The sequence below is a fragment of the Pelophylax lessonae genome (assembly GCF_965119305.1).
Source record: "Pelophylax lessonae genome assembly, chromosome: 2".
In the NCBI taxonomy this organism is placed as follows: Eukaryota; Metazoa; Chordata; class Amphibia; order Anura; family Ranidae; genus Pelophylax; species Pelophylax lessonae.
The window spans coordinates 749,284,224-749,305,177 of NC_138769.1; the positions used below are offsets into that span (position 1 = coordinate 749,284,224).

The 20,954-nt window shown below is 52.4% G+C and overlaps 1 protein-coding gene across 2 annotated transcripts in view; it reads left to right on the top strand.

Annotated features, from left to right (window-relative positions):
• Positions 1 to 20,954, top strand: part of FHIP1B (FHF complex subunit HOOK interacting protein 1B) — a 132,938-nt gene that overhangs the window by 70,165 nt on the left and 41,819 nt on the right. For both annotated transcript variants that reach the window (XM_082245116.1, XM_082245117.1), the window contains exons 5-7: positions 1,065 to 1,223; positions 11,447 to 11,533; positions 11,628 to 11,795. In XM_082245116.1, the coding sequence (XP_082101242.1) occupies positions 1,065 to 1,223; positions 11,447 to 11,533; positions 11,628 to 11,795 (414 nt within the window). The remainder of the gene's footprint in view (positions 1 to 1,064; positions 1,224 to 11,446; positions 11,534 to 11,627; positions 11,796 to 20,954) is intronic.

Genomic DNA, 20,954 nt, shown 5'->3' on the forward strand with positions numbered 1-20,954 from the left:
TGGTGTTCTCTCCGGGGGTCTGACACACATAATGCTGACTTATGCTGCCCTCTAGTGTTCTCTCCGGGGGTCTGACACACATAATGCTGACTTATGCTGCCCTCTGGTGTTCTCTCCTGGGGTCTGACACACATATTTCTGACTTATGTTGCCCTCTGGTGTTCTCTCCTGGGTCTGACACACATAATGCTGACTTATGTTGCCCTCTAGTATTCTCTCCTGGGTCTGACACACATAATGCTGACTTATGCTGCCCTCTGGTGTTCTCCCTGGGGTCTGACACACATAATGCTGACTTATGCTGCCCTCTGGTGTTCTCTCCTGGGTCTGACACACATGATGCTGACTTATGCTGCCCTCTGGTGTTCTCTCCTGGGTCTGACACACATAATGCTGACTTATGCTGCCCTCTGGTGTTCTCTCCTGGGTCTGACACACATAATGCTGACCTATGCTGCCCTCTGGTGTTCACTCCCAGATCTGACACACATAATGCTGACTTATGCTGCCCTCTGGTATTATCTTCTGGGTCTGACGCACATAATGCTGATTTATGTTGCCCTCTAGTGTTCTCTCCTGTGTCTGACACACATAATGCTGACTTATGCTGCCCTATGGTGTTCTCTCCTGGGTCTGACACACATAATGCTGACCTATGCTGCCCTCTGGTGTTCTCTTCTGGGTCTGACACCCATAATGCTGACTTATGCTGCCCTCTGGTGTTCTCTCCTGGGTCTGACACACATGATGCTGACTTATGCTGCCCTCTGGTGTTCTCTCCTGGGTCTGACACACATGATGCTGACTTATGCTGCCCTCTGGTGTTCTCTCCTGGGTCTGACACACATGATGCTGACTTATGCTGCCCTCTGGTGTTCTCTCCTGGGTCTGACACACATAATGCTGACTTATGCTGCCCTCTGGTGTTCTCTCCTGGGTCTGACACACATAATGCTGACCTATGCTGCCCTCTGGTGTTCACTCCCAGATCTGACACCTTCTGTTTACCTGGTTAAATGTTGGAACAGTGGAACAAATAACTAATATTGTTTTCCTTTTGGCAGATCCTGGCAACAGGGCTGAGCGCTCTCTACTCATCTCTTCCACGTAAGATTGAGGTGCGTGGCGATGACTGGCACTTCCTGCGGAGAGAAGACTGGATCGGGGTCTCCTCTTTGGTCCTTTTCATGAATTCGCTGGAGTTCTGTAATGCCGTTACTCAGGTGAGTAGCTACAGTTGGCAGCAATGGTTGGAGCCTGGAGCTGGAGGTCAGCAGTGGGTGGAGCCTGGAGCTGGAGGTCAGCAGTGGGTGGAGCCTGGAGCTTGAGGTCAGCAGTGGGTGGAGCCTGGGATGGAGGTGACAAGGGCTCCTTTCAGGAAAAACACTGCTATACGTGCTTCACTTTGGAGATTCTCAAACCTATAGAGTTGAGACCGCAGTATACAGAGGAGCCTTGACGTGGCACTGCGGCTTTCACATATTTTTGCAAATGTGTGCAACTAAACCCTCTGTCATTAACATGTAGATGGGAACAATTTGGTCTTTTTTGCAGGGTAGCTCGCAAGTTTTTGGTGACATTTTTGTTGTTTAGTGGTGACCAGTAGTCAGAGCCTGGGTTGGAGGTCAGCAGTGCATGAAGCCTGGGCTAGAAGTGGTAACTGGGTGGTGCCTGGGCTTGAAGTCAGGGGTTGGTGGGGCCTGGGCTGGATGTAAGCAATGAGTGTGGAGCCTGGGCCGGAGATTAGCAGTGTGTGGGGCCTGGTCTTGGGGTGAGGAGTGGGTGAAATCAGAGTTGGAGGCCAGCAATAGGTGGAGCACTGTGCTTGAGGTCAGCAGTAGGTGTAGTGCCTGGACTGGAGGTGAGGTGGGGTGGGGTGGGTGGGTGCCTTGGTGCACAGTGTCTAGGCTAAAGGTCAACAGTGAATGGAACCTGAGCTAGAGGCCTGGGATTGAGGTCAGCAGTGGGTAGAGCCTGGGATTGAGGTCAGCAGTGGGTGGTGCCTGGGCTGGAGGTCAGCAGTGGTTTGAGCCTGGGCTGAAAGTCAAGAGGTGGGGGGGTTTCCTGGGCTGGAGGTCAGTACTGGGTGGAGCCTGGGCCTGAGATTAGCGGTGCGGGAAACCTGGGCTGGAGGTCAGCAATAGGTGGAGCCTGGGGTGAAGGTGGGTGGGTGGAACCTGGGATGGAGGGCTCCAGTGGGTGGAGCCTGGGCTGGAGGCTAGCAGTGGGTGAAACCTGGCCTGGAGGTCAGCAGTGGGTGAAACCATGTACTGAGTCTAGGCTGGAGGTCAGCAGTAGGTGGGGCCTGGGCTGGAGGCCAGCAGTGGGTGAAACCATGTACTGATTCTAGGCTGGTGGTCAGCAGTGGGTGAAACCATGTACTGAGTCTAGGCTGGAGGTCAGCAGTGGGTGAAACCATGTACTGAGTCTAGGCTGGAGGCCAGCAGTGGGTGAAACCATGTACTGAGTCTAGGCTGGTGGTCAGCAGTGGGTGAAACCATGTACTGATTCTAGGCTGGAGGCCAGCAGTGGGTGAAACCATGTACTGAGTCTAGGCTGGAGGTCAGCAGTGGGTGAAACCATGTACTGAGTCTAGGCTGGAGGTCAGCAGTGGGTGGGGCCTGGGCTGGAGGCCAGCAGTGGGTAAAACCATGTACTGATTCTAGGCTGGTGGTCAGCAGTGGGTGAAACCATGTACTGATTCTAGGCTGGAGGCCAGCAGTGGGTGAAACCATGTACTGAGTCTAGGCTGGAGGTCAGCAGTGGGTGAAACCATGTACTGATTCTAGGCTGGTGGTCAGCAGTGGGTGAAACCATGTACTGATTCTAGGCTGGAGGCCAGCAGTGGGTGAAACCATGTACTGAGTCTAGGCTGGAGGTCAGCAGTGGGTGAAACCATGTACTGAGTCTAGGCTGGAGGCCAGCAGTGGGTGAAACCATGTACTGAGTCTAGGCTGGTGGTCAGCAGTGGGTGAAACCATGTACTGAGTCTAGGCTGGAGGCCAGCAGTGGGTGAAACCATGTACTGAGTCTAGGCTGGAGGTCAGCAGTGGGTGAAACCATGTACTGAGTCTAGGCTGGAGGCCAGCAGTGGGTGAAACCATGTACTGATTCTAGGCTGGAGGCCAGCAGTGGGTGAAACCATGTACTGAGTCTAGGCTGGAGGTCAGCAGTGGGTGAAACCATGTACTGAGTCTAGGCTGGAGGTCAGCAGTGGGTGGGGCCTGGGCTGGAGGCCAGCAGTGGGTGAAACCATGTACTGATTCTAGGCTGGTGGTCAGCAGTGGGTGAAACCATGTACTGATTCTAGGCTGGAGGCCAGCAGTGGGTGAAACCATGTACTGAGTCTAGGCTGGAGGTCAGCAGTGGGTGAAACCATGTACTGAGTCTAGGCTGGAGGTCAGCAGTGGGTGAAACCATGTACTGATTCTAGGCTGGAGACCAGCAGTGGGTGAAACCATGTACTGAGTCTAGGCTGAAGGCCAGCAGTGGGTGAAACCATGTACTGAGTCTAGGCTGGAGGCCAGCAGTGGGTGAAACCATGTACTGAGTCTAGGCTGGAGGTCAGCAGTGGGTGAAACCATGTACTGATTCTAGGCTGGAGGCCAGCAGTGGGTGAAACCATGTACTGATTCTAGGCTGGAGGCCAGCAGTGGGTGAAACCATGTACTGAGTCTAGGCTGGAGGTCAGCAGTGGGTGAAACCATGTACTGAGTCTAGGCTGGAGGCCAGCAGTGGGTGAAACCATGTACTGAGTCTAGGCTGGTGGTCAGCAGTGGGTGAAACCATGTACTGAGTCTAGGCTGGAGGCCAGCAGTGGGTGAAACCATGTACTGAGTCTAGGCTGGAGGTCAGCAGTGGGTGAAACCATGTACTGAGTCTAGGCTGGAGGCCAGCAGTGGGTGAAACCATGTACTGATTCTAGGCTGGAGGCCAGCAGTGGGTGAAACCATGTACTGAGTCTAGGCTGGAGGTCAGCAGTGGGTGAAACCATGTACTGAGTCTAGGCTGGAGGTCAGCAGTGGGTGGGGCCTGGGCTGGAGGCCAGCAGTGGGTGAAACCATGTACTGATTCTAGGCTGGTGGTCAGCAGTGGGTGAAACCATGTACTGATTCTAGGCTGGAGGCCAGCAGTGGGTGAAACCATGTACTGAGTCTAGGCTGGAGGCCAGCAGTGGGTGAAACCATGTACTGAGTCTAGGCTGAAGGCCAGCAGTGGGTGAAACCATGTACTGAGTCTAGGCTGGAGGCCAGCAGTGGGTGAAACCATGTACTGAGTCTAGGCTGGAGGTCAGCAGTGGGTGAAACCATGTACTGATTCTAGGCTGGAGGCCAGCAGTGGGTGAAACCATGTACTGATTCTAGGCTGGAGGCCAGCAGTGGGTGAAACCATGTACTGATTCTAGGCTGGAGGTCAGCAGTGGGTGAAACCATGTACTGAGTCTAGGCTGGAGGTCAGCAGTGGGTGGGGCCTGGGCTGGAGGCCAGCAGTGGGTGAAACCATGTACTGAGTCTAGGCTGGAGGTCAGCAGTGGGTGAAACCATGTACTGATTCTAGGCTGGAGGCCAGCAGTGGGTGAAACCATGTACTGAGTCTAGGCTGAAGGCCAGCAGTGGGTGAAACCATGTACTGAGTCTAGGCTGGAGGCCAGCAGTGGGTGAAACCATGTACTGAGTCTAGGCTGGAGGTCAGCAGTGGGTGAAACCATGTACTGATTCTAGGCTGGAGGCCAGCAGTGGGTGAAACCATGTACTGATTCTAGGCTGGAGGCCAGCAGTGGGTGAAACCATGTACTGATTCTAGGCTGGAGGTCAGCAGTGGGTGAAACCATGTACTGAGTCTAGGCTGGAGGTCAGCAGTGGGTGGGGCCTGGGCTGGAGGCCAGCAGTGGGTGAAACCATGTACTGAGTCTAGGCTGGAGGTCAGCAGTGGGTGAAACCATGTACTGAGTCTAGGCTGGAGGCCAGCAGTGGGTGAAACCATGTACTGAGTCTAGGCTGGTGGTCAGCAGTGGGTGAAACCATGTACTGAGTCTAGGCTGGAGGCCAGCAGTGGGTGAAACCATGTACTGAGTCTAGGCTGGAGGTCAGCAGTGGGTGAAACCATGTACTGAGTCTAGGCTGGAGGCCAGCAGTGGGTGAAACCATGTACTGATTCTAGGCTGGAGGCCAGCAGTGGGTGAAACCATGTACTGAGTCTAGGCTGGAGGTCAGCAGTGGGTGAAACCATGTACTGAGTCTAGGCTGGAGGTCAGCAGTGGGTGGGGCCTGGGCTGGAGGCCAGCAGTGGGTGAAACCATGTACTGATTCTAGGCTGGTGGTCAGCAGTGGGTGAAACCATGTACTGATTCTAGGCTGGAGGCCAGCAGTGGGTGAAACCATGTACTGAGTCTAGGCTGGAGGTCAGCAGTGGGTGAAACCATGTACTGAGTCTAGGCTGGAGGTCAGCAGTGGGTGAAACCATGTACTGAGTCTAGGCTGGAGGTCAGCAGTGGGTGAAACCATGTACTGATTCTAGGCTGGAGGTCAGCAGTGGGTGAAACCATGTACTGAGTCTAGGCTGGAGGTCAGCAGTGGGTGGGGCCTGGGCTGGAGGTCAGCAGTGGGTGAAACCATGTACTGAGTCTAGGCTGGAGGTCAGCAGTGGGTGGGGCCTGGGCTGGAGGTCAGCAGTGGGTGAAACCATGTACTGAGTCTAGGCTGGAGGTCAGCAGTGGGTGGGGCCTGGGCTGGAGGCCAGCAGTGGGTGAAACCATGTACTGATTCTAGGCTGGTGGTCAGCAGTGGGTGAAACCATGTACTGATTCTAGGCTGGAGGCCAGCAGTGGGTGAAACCATGTACTGAGTCTAGGCTGGAGGTCAGCAGTGGGTGAAACCATGTACTGAGTCTAGGCTGGAGGTCAGCAGTGGGTGAAACCATGTACTGAGTCTAGGCTGGAGGTCAGCAGTGGGTGAAACCATGTACTGATTCTAGGCTGGAGGTCAGCAGTGGGTGAAACCATGTACTGAGTCTAGGCTGGAGGTCAGCAGTGGGTGGGGCCTGGGCTGGAGGTCAGCAGTGGGTGAAACCATGTACTGAGTCTAGGCTGGAGGTCAGCAGTGGGTGGGGCCTGGGCTGGAGGCCAGCAGTGGGTGAAACCATGTACTGATTCTAGGCTGGTGGTCAGCAGTGGGTGAAACCATGTACTGATTCTAGGCTGGAGGCCAGCAGTGGGTGAAACCATGTACTGAGTCTAGGCTGGAGGCCAGCAGTGGGTGAAACCATGTACTGAGTCTAGGCTGGAGGTCAGCAGTGGGTGAAACCATGTACTGAGTCTAGGCTGGAGGCCAGCAGTGGGTGAAACCATGTACTGAGTCTAGGCTGGTGGTCAGCAGTGGGTGAAACCATGTACTAAGTCTAGGCTGGAGGCCAGCAGTGGGTGAAACCATGTACTGAGTCTAGGCTGGAGGTCAGCAGTGGGTGAAACCATGTACTGAGTCTAGGCTGGAGGCCAGCAGTGGGTGAAACCATGTACTGATTCTAGGCTGGAGGCCAGCAGTGGGTGAAACCATGTACTGAGTCTAGGCTGGAGGTCAGCAGTGGGTGAAACCATGTACTGAGTCTAGGCTGGAGGTCAGCAGTGGGTGGGGCCTGGGCTGGAGGCCAGCAGTGGGTGAAACCATGTACTGATTCTAGGCTGGTGGTCAGCAGTGGGTGAAACCATGTACTGATTCTAGGCTGGAGGCCAGCAGTGGGTGAAACCATGTACTGAGTCTAGGCTGGAGGTCAGCAGTGGGTGAAACCATGTACTGAGTCTAGGCTGGAGGTCAGCAGTGGGTGAAACCATGTACTGATTCTAGGCTGGAGGCCAGCAGTGGGTGAAACCATGTACTGAGTCTAGGCTGAAGGCCAGCAGTGGGTGAAACCATGTACTGAGTCTAGGCTGGAGGCCAGCAGTGGGTGAAACCATGTACTGAGTCTAGGCTGGAGGTCAGCAGTGGGTGAAACCATGTACTGATTCTAGGCTGGAGGCCAGCAGTGGGTGAAACCATGTACTGATTCTAGGCTGGAGGCCAGCAGTGGGTGAAACCATGTACTGAGTCTAGGCTGGAGGTCAGCAGTGGGTGAAACCATGTACTGAGTCTAGGCTGGAGGTCAGCAGTGGGTGAAACCATGTACTGAGTCTAGGCTGGAGGTCAGCAGTGGGTGAAACCATGTACTGAGTCTAGGCTGGAGGTCAGCAGTGGGTGAAACCATGTACTAAGTCTAGGCTGGAGGTCAGCAGTGGGTGAAACCATGTACTGAGTCTAGGCTGGAGGCCAGCAGTGGGTGAAACCATGTACTAAGTCTAGGCTGGAGGTCAGCAGTGGGTGAAACCATGTACTGAGTCTAGGCTGGAGGTCAGCAGTGGGTGGGGCCTGGGCTGGAGGTCAGCAGTGGGTGAAACCATGTACTGATTCTAGGCTGGAGGCCAGCAGTGGGTGAAACCATGTACTGAGTCTAGGCTGGAGGTCAGCAGTGGGTGGGGCCTGGGCTGGAGGTCAGCAGTGGGTGAAACCATGTACTGAGTCTAGGCTGGAGGTCAGCAGTGGGTGAAACCATGTACTGATTCTAGGCTGGAGGCCTGCAGTGGGTGAAACCATGTACTGAGTCTAGGCTGGAGGCCAGCAGTGGGTGAAACCATGTACTGAGTCTAGGCTGGAGGCCAGCAGTGGGTGAAACCATGTACTGAGTCTAGGCTGGAGGCCAGCAGTGGGTGAAACCATGTACTGATTCTAGGCTGGAGGCCAGCAGTGGGTGAAACCATGTACTGAGTCTAGGCTGGAGGTCAGCAGTGGGTGAAACCATGTACTGAGTCTAGGCTGGAGGTCAGCAGTGGGTGGGGCCTGGGCTGGAGGCCAGCAGTGGGTGAAACCATGTACTGATTCTAGGCTGGTGGTCAGCAGTGGGTGAAACCATGTACTGATTCTAGGCTGGAGGCCAGCAGTGGGTGAAACCATGTACTGAGTCTAGGCTGGAGGCCAGCAGTGGGTGAAACCATGTACTGAGTCTAGGCTGGAGGTCAGCAGTGGGTGAAACCATGTACTGAGTCTAGGCTGGAGGCCAGCAGTGGGTGAAACCATGTACTGAGTCTAGGCTGGTGGTCAGCAGTGGGTGAAACCATGTACTAAGTCTAGGCTGGAGGCCAGCAGTGGGTGAAACCATGTACTGAGTCTAGGCTGGAGGTCAGCAGTGGGTGAAACCATGTACTGAGTCTAGGCTGGAGGCCAGCAGTGGGTGAAACCATGTACTGATTCTAGGCTGGAGGCCAGCAGTGGGTGAAACCATGTACTGAGTCTAGGCTGGAGGTCAGCAGTGGGTGAAACCATGTACTGAGTCTAGGCTGGAGGTCAGCAGTGGGTGGGGCCTGGGCTGGAGGCCAGCAGTGGGTGAAACCATGTACTGATTCTAGGCTGGTGGTCAGCAGTGGGTGAAACCATGTACTGATTCTAGGCTGGAGGCCAGCAGTGGGTGAAACCATGTACTGAGTCTAGGCTGGAGGTCAGCAGTGGGTGAAACCATGTACTGAGTCTAGGCTGGAGGTCAGCAGTGGGTGAAACCATGTACTGATTCTAGGCTGGAGGCCAGCAGTGGGTGAAACCATGTACTGAGTCTAGGCTGAAGGCCAGCAGTGGGTGAAACCATGTACTGAGTCTAGGCTGGAGGCCAGCAGTGGGTGAAACCATGTACTGAGTCTAGGCTGGAGGTCAGCAGTGGGTGAAACCATGTACTGATTCTAGGCTGGAGGCCTGCAGTGGGTGAAACCATGTACTGAGTCTAGGCTGGAGGCCAGCAGTGGGTGAAACCATGTACTGAGTCTAGGCTGGAGGCCAGCAGTGGGTGAAACCATGTACTGAGTCTAGGCTGGAGGCCAGCAGTGGGTGAAACCATGTACTGATTCTAGGCTGGAGGCCTGCAGTGGGTGAAACCATGTACTGAGTCTAGGCTGGAGGTCAGCAGTGGGTGAAACCATGTACTGAGTCTAGGCTGGAGGCCAGCAGTGGGTGAAACCATGTACTGAGTCTAGGCTGGAGGCCAGCAGTGGGTGAAACCATGTACTGATTCTAGGCTGGAGGCCTGCAGTGGGTGAAACCATGTACTGAGTCTAGGCTGGAGGTCAGCAGTGGGTGAAACCATGTACTGAGTCTAGGCTGGAGGCCTGCAGTGGGTGAAACCATGTACTGAGTCTAGGCTGGAGGCCAGCAGTGGGTGAAACCATGTACTGAGTCTAGGCTGGAGGTCAGCAGTGGGTGAAACCATGTACTGAGTCTAGGCTGGAGGTCAGCAGTGGGTGAAACCATGTACTAAGTCTAGGCTGGAGGTCAGCAGTGGGTGAAACCATGTACTGAGTCTAGGCTGGAGGCCAGCAGTGGGTGAAACCATGTACTAAGTCTAGGCTGGAGGTCAGCAGTGGGTGAAACCATGTACTGAGTCTAGGCTGGAGGTCAGCAGTGGGTGGGGCCTGGGCTGGAGGTCAGCAGTGGGTGAAACCATGTACTGATTCTAGGCTGGAGGCCAGCAGTGGGTGAAACCATGTACTGAGTCTAGGCTGGAGGTCAGCAGTGGGTGGGGCCTGGGCTGGAGGTCAGCAGTGGGTGAAACCATGTACTGAGTCTAGGCTGGAGGTCAGCAGTGGGTGAAACCATGTACTGATTCTAGGCTGGAGGCCAGCAGTGGGTGAAACCATGTACTGAGTCTAGGCTGGAGGTCAGCAGTGGGTGAAACCATGTACTGAGTCTAGGCTGGAGGTCAGCAGTGGGTGGGGCCTGGGCTGGAGGCCAGCAGTGGGTGAAACCATGTACTGATTCTAGGCTGGTGGTCAGCAGTGGGTGAAACCATGTACTGATTCTAGGCTGGAGGCCAGCAGTGGGTGAAACCATGTACTGAGTCTAGGCTGGAGGCCAGCAGTGGGTGAAACCATGTACTGAGTCTAGGCTGGAGGTCAGCAGTGGGTGAAACCATGTACTGAGTCTAGGCTGGAGGCCAGCAGTGGGTGAAACCATGTACTGAGTCTAGGCTGGTGGTCAGCAGTGGGTGAAACCATGTACTAAGTCTAGGCTGGAGGCCAGCAGTGGGTGAAACCATGTACTGAGTCTAGGCTGGAGGTCAGCAGTGGGTGAAACCATGTACTGAGTCTAGGCTGGAGGCCAGCAGTGGGTGAAACCATGTACTGATTCTAGGCTGGAGGCCAGCAGTGGGTGAAACCATGTACTGAGTCTAGGCTGGAGGTCAGCAGTGGGTGAAACCATGTACTGAGTCTAGGCTGGAGGTCAGCAGTGGGTGGGGCCTGGGCTGGAGGCCAGCAGTGGGTGAAACCATGTACTGATTCTAGGCTGGTGGTCAGCAGTGGGTGAAACCATGTACTGATTCTAGGCTGGAGGCCAGCAGTGGGTGAAACCATGTACTGAGTCTAGGCTGGAGGTCAGCAGTGGGTGAAACCATGTACTGAGTCTAGGCTGGAGGTCAGCAGTGGGTGAAACCATGTACTGATTCTAGGCTGGAGGCCAGCAGTGGGTGAAACCATGTACTGAGTCTAGGCTGAAGGCCAGCAGTGGGTGAAACCATGTACTGAGTCTAGGCTGGAGGCCAGCAGTGGGTGAAACCATGTACTGAGTCTAGGCTGGAGGTCAGCAGTGGGTGAAACCATGTACTGATTCTAGGCTGGAGGCCTGCAGTGGGTGAAACCATGTACTGAGTCTAGGCTGGAGGCCAGCAGTGGGTGAAACCATGTACTGAGTCTAGGCTGGAGGCCAGCAGTGGGTGAAACCATGTACTGATTCTAGGCTGGAGGCCTGCAGTGGGTGAAACCATGTACTGAGTCTAGGCTGGAGGTCAGCAGTGGGTGAAACCATGTACTGAGTCTAGGCTGGAGGCCAGCAGTGGGTGAAACCATGTACTGAGTCTAGGCTGGAGGCCAGCAGTGGGTGAAACCATGTACTGATTCTAGGCTGGAGGCCTGCAGTGGGTGAAACCATGTACTGAGTCTAGGCTGGAGGTCAGCAGTGGGTGAAACCATGTACTGATTCTAGGCTGGAGGTCAGCAGTGGGTGAAACCATGTACTGAGTCTAGGCTGGAGGCCAGCAGTGGGTGAAACCATGTACTGAGTCTAGGCTGGAGGTCAGCAGTGGGTGAAACCATGTACTGAGTCTAGGCTGGAGGTCAGCAGTGGGTGAAACCATGTACTGAGTCTAGGCTGGAGGTCAGCAGTGGGTGAAACCATGTACTGAGTCTAGGCTGGAGGTCAGCAGTGGGTGAAACCATGTACTGAGTCTAGGCTGGAGGTCAGCAGTGGATGGAACGTGAGCTGGAGATTAACAATGGGTGATGCTTCTGCACTGGAAATCAGCAGTAGGTGGGGTGAAGGTGAACAGTGGGTGGAGCCTGGGTTGGAGGCCCTTTTGATGAACTGGCTTTCTGTCTGCACAGGTGGCTCATCCGTTTGTCCAGAACCAGCTGGTGGAATACATACATAATGGGTTCCTGGTTCCGGTCATGGGCCCGGCATTGCACAAGGTAAGATACGACCCCTGGTTACACTTCACCTTTAACCCTTGGTCAGGGACATGTGATGTGACCTGTATTTACCTTCTCCCCTCCTCCATCCCAGACCTCTATTGAGGAGATGATCGCCAGTACTGCATACCTGGAGCTATTCCTGCGCAGCATCAGTGAGACCGCACTGCTGAAAACGTTCCTGAGATTTATCCTCCTCCATCGCCACGACAACACCACCATCCTAAACACCATCATCAGCCGCATTGCCAGCAATTCCCGGGTAAGACCTGAATCCACATTATTCCTCAACTCAAGGGGTCGTTTCAGGCCTCTGCTTCTGATATGTTCCCGGGTCTGCAAATCTAATGTGCCCATTATGAGGGGTTCCCACCATCCCTGTGCTGAGTTCCTGGGTCTGTACACCTGCTGTGCCCATTATGAGGGGTTCCCACCATCCCTGTGCTGAGTTCCCGGGGTCTGTACACTTGCTGTGCTCATTATGAGGGGTTCCCACCATCCCTGTGCTGAGTTCCCAGGTCTGTACACCCGCTGTGCCCATTATGAGGGGTTCCCACCATCCCTGTGCTGAGTTCCCAGGTCTGTACACCTGCTGTGCCCATTATGAGGGGTTCCCACCATCCCTGTGCTGAGTTCCTGGGTCTGTACCCCTGCTGTGCCCATTATGAGGGGTTCCCACCATCCCTGTGCTGAATGCCTGGGTCTGTACACCCGCTGTGCCCATTATGAGGGGTTCCCACCATCCCTGTGCTGAGTTCCTGGGTCTGTACACCTGCTGTGCTCATTATGAGGGGTTCCCACCATTCCTGTGCTGAGTTCCCGGGGTCTGTACACCTGCTGTGCCCATTATGAGGGCTCCCACCATCCCTGTGCTGAGTTCCTGGGTCTGTACACCTGCTGTGCCCATTATGAGGGGTTCCCACCATCCCTGTGCTGAGTTCCTGGGTCTGTACACCCGCTGTGCCCATTATGAGGGGTTAATTTTGTTTATTGGAAATTCTTACAAACAATCAACTTATATAAAATAAAACCATAATAAATAAATTATAAATAACATATTTACAAAATAATTGAATATAACTATACAAAACAAGAACATAATAAATAAACCAAATTGCACACAGCATAAACCCTACGAGAGAGCCAGACTAAGGAACTTCACCATGCATGGAGCCTTTAATCAAAAATTATATTTTAGGACTGATTTTCAGCTGATAACATTATTGGTTGCCACTTTTAACGCATAATTGAGGCAGCCGTTTCTTAGCCTGACTACTCTCTCCCCCTGGAGAACCAGTGCGCTTCACTGCACCCTGCGACTCATCATCCATGGAAGATTCTGTACTCAAAAAGTCCCATTCATCATCATCATCTGACAGGACCCCAAACTTATTTGTCAAAGGCAAAACCTCAGGACTGTGGGTAGCTGAACACTTTTTTTCCTTCTTTTGCCCTTCTTTCTTTTCTCCTCCAACCATTCCACATCCCCCTTGGACAAATTGGAAATAACAGTTTCCCCACTCTCACCCTCCCCTTCACCCCCACTCTCCCTTACCATATCTACCACCAAGCCAGCCTCTTCACCATTCTCCCCACTCCTCTGCACCCCATGGTCCCTAATAGAAGCCCTGCAATGTCTAGGGGAGGGGACTGGCACTGTACTTGATGCCCCTGCCTCAGCACCTCTTGCCGCCTCTGCAATTTTGGAAGACATAGACACAGAAAGATTGGACACATTCTTAGTAACCGATACCTTACATACAGACTGGGAAGACACTGACACACTGGGAATCGGCACAGACTGGGGCACCACAGACTGGGAAGACACTGACACACTGGGAATCGGCACAGACTGGGGCACCACAGACTGAGAAGACACTGACACACTGGGCATTGGCACAGACTGGGGCACTACAGACTGGGAAGACACTGACACACTGGGTATTGGTACAGTCTCGAAGGGAATCGCAGGCACCCTAGCTGCTGAGCTCTGAGCATCCTCCATGTCCAGGCGGAAGAACTCTCTCATGAGCTCAGGCTGGTTGTGCATTGCCTCAGGACACTGGCTATAAGGATGCCCAACTGCATTGCACAAGTTGCACCTTATAATATTGCAATCTTTTGCCAAATGCCCTAAATCCTGACACAGAGAGCATTTCATTACTGGACAGGAGGATGCAAAGTGCCCTTTATCCCCACACTTATTGCACAGCTTTGGCTGGCCTGGATAGAAGATGGTCAGTCTGTCCCTCCCCAGGAAAGCTGAGGATGGCAGATGCTGGATGACATTATCAATGACTCTTAGTTTTAGCTGCACAGACCATCCCCCCGTCCATATTCCTCGATCATCCATAATTTTGTGTAAGGGGCTCAGGATGTCTCCATATCTCCTCAGCCATACAGATAAATCCCCTTGCGGTATGGATTCATTGCGCACAAGAATCGTCACCATTTTAATAAGTGGCTGACGTGACACAACTTTGGGGATGAGCCCTTTCCAGTCCGGCAGGCTCCTACACACATATTCATATTTCTCCCAAAATATGTCCAAAGACTCCGGACGGACAAAGGACAAATCGTACTCATAAGAGCCGGTCGGACTGATCAGGGCAAAGATATCTGCAGGTTTAAAACCCATTTGTAGAATCTTATCAACCACAGCTCTCCTATATGGCGGAATACCTTCGCCTTCCCATCTGAGCTGTACCACATTCCTCCTTTTAAATAATGAGGAAGATAAAACATTTCCATGCTCCTTCCCTGCTTGCACCCCCCTCCCAAACCCTTCAGCAGCACCAGCATAGGTTTTCCTCCCAGAAACACCAGCAATGACAGCATTGTCTTTAGACACAACCACACCTGATGACAAGGAGCCTGAATCAACCCTTGCAGTCTTTGGAGCAGCAGAGACAAGACCCACCCCCTCCCCCTTCTCTGAGCACTCAGCTGCTTTCCTGGGTTCAATCACAGCCTTGTCTACTGCAGACTCCAAAAAAGTTATAGTACTACTGCTCCCAGCATCTCCTCCACCATGCTCAGGAACAGCCACTGTATTTGGTCCAGGCAAAGCCTCTGCAATGTCCGTGGTGCTCCTCTCTGCAGACTCTTCAACCAGAAACACACAGTTTTTTCCAATTTTCTCACCACTTGCATTTAAAAGTGGAATTTTTTCAGCAGGTGTATCAGGTTGCACTGCATGCTGCACATTGTCTATGGGTGTGGGCTGACAGCCCATAGCACTACAACCCTCAGCAAGCACATTGTCATTAAAGTTCACATCACCACCTTGCACACACACTGTACCTGCTTGCTGTGTTGTTACCTCTGCAGTGTCATGGCTGATGGTGGGATCAAACTTCCTCCTGGTTGTTGCAGGCTTCATGGTGAATTTTCCTCTCTCCACAGGTCTCTCTTTCATAGGGCGAGGAACGGTATCCATCTCCTCATCTGGGGAATCTGCAGAAAAATGGAACTTTCTTCCATCCAGAGGGGATTCCAGCTCAGCGACGAACTCCAACATGCCAGTACCCCCCTCAACCTCCTGCTCAGATGTTCCACATTGCTGCTGCAGAGGGAGGGAGACAGAGGCCTCCGCCATTGGGGGCTCAGCAGATGTGTGAGGTGTCGAAAAGCTGGGCTCATCCTCCGGGCCCACTTTCTCACTCTCTGCTGACTCTGTCGGTACCTGCATCTCTTCACTGACTGGGTCACTCTCCATGCTGGAAACGGCTCCTCTCCTCATACGGCTGAAACGTTCCTCATTCCTGTATTTCTCCTTAAGTGCTTCACTGCTTTCCTTCAGAGAACTCACCAACTCTTTCTGCTTCCTCAAAGCTTGCTCCAAGTCCTTCAATTCAGGCCTCAGAGCCGGTCTCTTCTTGCTGTACAGTTTGGCACAATACAACTTTTTCTTTTTAAATTCTACTTTCAAAGTTGCCAATTTCTCCTCCTCTTTCTCAATCCGCCTCAGCTTTTCAACAGTCCTCCGTCTAAAGGTAGGCAGGGATTCACCCCTCCTTGGGCCGAGCTCCATGTCTTCCATAGTCTCAGGCCTATCCAGGGGGCCCCCGCCAGGGTCCTCCCCAGGATCCAGCATCCTTCCTGGGGCAGAGAAGCAACTCTAGCCCCTGGCTTCTGGAAGCACACGAGCTAAGGAACCAGCAACCTCACACCTCGCTGTCAGGGAGTGGAATGGCAGTTTCCCACCATCCCTGTGCTGAGTTCCTGGGTCTGTACACCTGCTGTGCCCATTATGAGGGGTTCCCTCCATCCCTGTGCTGAGTTCCCGGGTCTGTACACCTGCTGTGCCCATTATGAGGGGTTCCCACCACCCCTGTGCTGAGTTCCCGGGTCTGTACACCTGCTGTGCCCATTATGAGGGGTTCCCTCCATCCCTGTGCTGAGTTCCTGGGTCTGTACACCTGCTGTGCCCATTATGAGGGGTTCCCACCACCCCTGTGCTGAGTTCCCGGGTCTGTACACCTGCTGTGCCCATTATGAGGTGTTCCCACCATCCCTGTGCTGAGTTCCCGGGTCTGTACACCCGCTGTGCCCATTATGAGGGGTTCCCACCATCCCTGTGCTGAGTTCCCGGGTCTGTACACCTGCTGTACCCATTATGAGGGGTTCCCACCATCCCTGTGCTGAGTTCCCGGGTCTGTACACCTGCTGTGCTCATTATGAGGGCTCCCACCATCCCTGTGCTGAGTTCCTGGGTCTGTACACCTGCTGTGCTCATTATGAGGGGTTCCCACCATCCCTGTGCTGAGTTCTCGGGTCTGTACACCTGCTGTACCCATTATGAGGGGTTCCCACCATCCCTGTGCTGAGTTCCTGGGTCTGTACACCCGCTGTGCCCATTATGAGGGGTTCCCACCATCCCTGTGCTGAGTTCCCGGGGTCTGTACACTTGCTGTGCTCATTATGAGGGGTTCCCACCATTCCTGTGCTGAGTTCCTGGGTCTGTACACCTGCTGTGCCCATTATGAGGGGTTCCCACCATCCCTGTGCTGAGTTCCTGGGTCTGTACACCTGCTGTGCTCATTATGAGGGGTTCCCACCATCCCTGTGCTGAGTTCCTGGTTCTCTACATCTGCTGGGCCCATTATGAGGGGTTCCCACCATCCCTGTGCTGAGTTCCCGGGTCTGTACACCTGCTGTGCTCATTATGAGGGCTCCCACCATCCCTGTGCTGAGTTCCTGGGTCTGTACACCTGCTGTGCTCATTATGAGGGGTTCCCACCATCCCTGTGCTGAGTTCTCGGGTCTGTACACCTGCTGTACCCATTATGAGGGGTTCCCACCATCCCTGTGCTGAGTTCCCGGGTCTGTACACCCGCTGTGCCCATTATGAGGGGTTCCCACCATCCCTGTGCTGAGTTCCCGGGTCTGTACACCTGCTGTGCCCATTATGAGGGGTTCCCACCATCCCTGTGCTGAGTTCCCGGGTCTGTACACCTGCTGTACCCATTATGAGGGGTTAATTTTGTTTATTGAAAAATCTTACAAACAACAACTTATATACAATAAAACCATAATAAATAAATTAATAAATAACATATTTACAAAATAATTAAATATAACTATACAAAACCAAAAACCAAACAAGAACATAATAAATAAACCAAATTGCGCACAGCATAAACCCTACGAGAGAGCCAGACTAAGGAACATCACCGTCACCATGCATGTAGCCTTTTATCAAAAATATATTTTATCTGAAAATCTAGGGGAGTGAAGCAAGGACAGAAAGAAAAGCCGCACACCCCGAGATCAACAGGCAGCAGCTACAGAGTCCTGATATTCCTCCACGCCTTTATCCAGGCCTCCTGCTGCCACCTGTCTTTCTCAAGACCCCGAATCTTCCCAACCTCACCCAGAATGTTCTGCACCACCACCTCAACAGGGAGTATTTTACACCGTAAGGATACCTGGCACCGTGCACTCCACGTGAAATAACGGACTACTACACTAACTAAAAAAAGTGTTTCCAAATCATAATCCCGGCGAGTCTGGAATGCCCCATACACCCACTCTGCATAACTCATATGGGGGAGGAAGGGTACACTCAGAGCCCTCCCTACCCTCTTGTACACCTCTATATTAAAAGGGCACTGAAGCAAAAAATGATCCATGGACTCCACCGCACCTCCACACTCTACTCTCGGGCAGCCACGATCACTCACAGAGAGAAACTTCAGGTTGCCCTTCACATATAGTTTTCCATGGAAAGCGAGCCAAGCCTGATCCCTAAACTTCATTGGGATTCTCTCCAAATTAATCAAACGCAAACCCTCCCCCAAAACTAGGCTTGGGCAATCCCTTAAGGCCAGTGGTTCGCAAAAAACAGAGCTCATGATCCGCTTCTCAAGAAGTTTCCTTGGAAGAGATCTGATCTCCCCTGCCGTTACTTGCCACTGCCGAAGTATTTTCAAACACGGGGCAACATAAGTCGGGAGCTTATCATGCTTGACCCTCAGGCTTTTCACTGGCCCACCATTTTCCCAGTTTCGCAGAAAGGGCCTAAACCAGGACTGGAAAATACCAACCCACCCAGGCGGTCTCTCTGCCAACATGTTACCAAGGTTGTACTTTACAAACATCAGAGAGAAAAAGACTACAGGGTTGATCATTCCTAGACCACCCTCCCGCCTAGGAAGATAAGTCACACTCCTTTTGACAAGGTTTATTCTGTTTCCCCATAACAGCTGGAAGAAACAACTATAGATCCTGGTATAGAGAGACACTGGCAAAATGCAGACAAAACTGACATACAGAAAAATTGGAATCAGGTAACCTTTGATCAGATCAACCTTTTCCCTTAAGGAAAACCGCCAACTTTTCCAGCTCGCCACCTTGGCATTGGCATTCTCCAGCCTGCTCACCCAATTTGCATGACCATAGTCACCTGGGCCAAATTCAATGCCTAGAACTCTAATTTTTTGTTGGGGCTCCGGGAAGTCATCCGGGAGAACAAAGCTCTCACCTTCCACACCCATCCAGAAAGCTTCACACTTGTCCTGGTTGACCTTTGAACCTGATGCTTCCGCATACTGCCTTGTCACTGAGACCACCTCCTGCGCTTCCCCAGTCCCAGAGACAAAAACAGAAACGTCATCAGCATAAGCCACAACCTTCAAAGGAGGCTCACCAGCGATGCCCAAAGGTACCCCACACAATGGTCCACTCTCTAGCCTTCTAATGAAGGGGTCGATTGCAAACGCATATAGCAGAGGACTCAAAGGACACCCCTGACTCACACCTGAGCCAACCACAAAGGGCTGCCCAACCCAACCATTAACCAGAGGAAAGCTTTCGGCCCCTTTGTACAAAATCTTGAGCCAATCAATGAAACCCCCCTCCAGGCCATACTTGCCAAGAAGGAGCCATAGGTACTCATGATTAACCCTATCAAAGGCCTTAGCCTGATCCAATGTCAGCAGATATTTACCCCAACCAGCAGCCCTACAACGCTCCAAGGCCTCCCGGACAGCTAACACAGCTGAGAAAGTGCTTCTACCCTGGATTGCGCAGTGCTGGTGATGGGATAACAAATCGCCTGCCACTGATGATAATCGCCAGAAAAAAATCTTTGCCAGTATCTTTCTATCGACATTAAGAAGGCTAATGGGGCGCCAATTCTCAATCATCGAAGGATCTTTGCCCTTTGACAGAAGAACCACTGCAGATTGCCTCATGGAAGGAGGGAGAGAACCCTCATGCAAACAGCCATTAAAAACCTCCGCAAGGTGTGAAGCCAGGATCTTCTTAAAACATTTATAAAATTCGGCTGTCAAACCATCTGGCCCTGGCGTTTTCCTGATGGCTAGTTTATCAATAGCCTGGATCACCTCATCTGCAGTGATTTCATCTGTCAAATTCATCAAAGGAACAATATTTTCCAGACCTGGCGTAGAGTCCAAAAAACTCAACATCCCTGTCCGATCAAGGTTCTTTCCTCCCAGGAGATCAGCATAGTATGACCTGACGACCTCCAGGATCCCTGACCTAGACTTCGTCAGAGAGCCCGTACTGTCCTTCAGGCCATTGACCGTCTTAACTGCTACACTCTGTTTACAATTCTGGTAAGGGTCAGGCGAATGGTATTTCCCATAGTCCCTTTCCTGAACCAAAGAGGCGTGCCGGTCATATTGATGGGTCCTCAGGAGGAGCTTCACCTCAGAGATCGCCCCAGAATCTCCTCCATTCGATACAAGGCGGTCAAGTTTCCTCCGCAAACGCTGGTAGGTGATATACTTATCTTGCTGTCTCTTTCTCCCTATGGCCTTGAAAAGCCTAACAGTCCGCTGTTTTATAAGCTCCCACCATTCTGACTTACTGTTGCAAAAGTCTAGGATAGTTACCTGTGCCTGAAAAAATTCCTCAAAGGATTGTCTTACTTCCTCGTCATCCAGGAGGGCCGAATTCAATCTCCAGATACCCCTCCCCCTAGGTGGCACGCCTGAGGCATTCAGAGTCAAATATAGAATACAGTGATCAGAAAACTCCACTGTCCGACACACAGGTGCCGAAAAAGCAGAGTCCTCCTTTAAAAAAAACCTATCTATCCTACTCTGACTATTACCTCGCTGAAAAGTGAACCCCGTGCTGTCTGGGCAGCGCTTAATGTGCACATCTACCAGACCTGCTTCCCTAACCATTGCATTCAGGAAAAGGCTGTCATAGCCCAGCTTATCTCTGAAACCTCTCCTGTCTTTAGGCCTAGTAATGGTGTTGAAGTCACCTCCAAAGATAACCTGCTGAGCCGTAAAAAGAAAAGGCTTAATCTTTGTAAAGAGGCATTTCCTGTCCCATTTTGTCTGGGGACCATAGATGTTAATCAGGCGCAGGTCCTGCCCCCTCACAGAGACATCCAAAATCATGCATCTCCCAATCTCTACCTCAATTACCCGTCGGCATGTTACCATACCGGAAAAAAGGACCGCAACCCCGCTGTAAGGCTCGGCCGCAAGAGACCAAAAGGAGGGACCACGCTTCCACTCCTTCTTTGCCAGATGTATATCAGCCAGATTACTGAGATGGGTCTCTTGCAAAAACAAAATGTCAGCATCAAACTCGCTGAGCAAAAATAAGGCCATATGACGAGCACTCACTGATTTTAAGCTGGCAACATTAATGGTTGCCACTTTTAACGGAGTGGGAACTGCCATTAGGATAATTGAGGCAGCCGTTTCTTAGCCTGACTACTCTCTCTCCCTGGAGAACCAGTGCGCTTCAATGCACCCTGGGACTCATCATCCATAGAAGACGCTGTACTCAACGAGTCCCATTCATCGTCATCATCTGACAGGACCCCAAACTTATTTTTCAAGGGCAAAACCTTAGGACTTTGGGCAACTGAACACCTTTTTTTTTTTCTTTTGCCCTTCTTCCTTTTCTCCTCCAACAATTCCACATCATC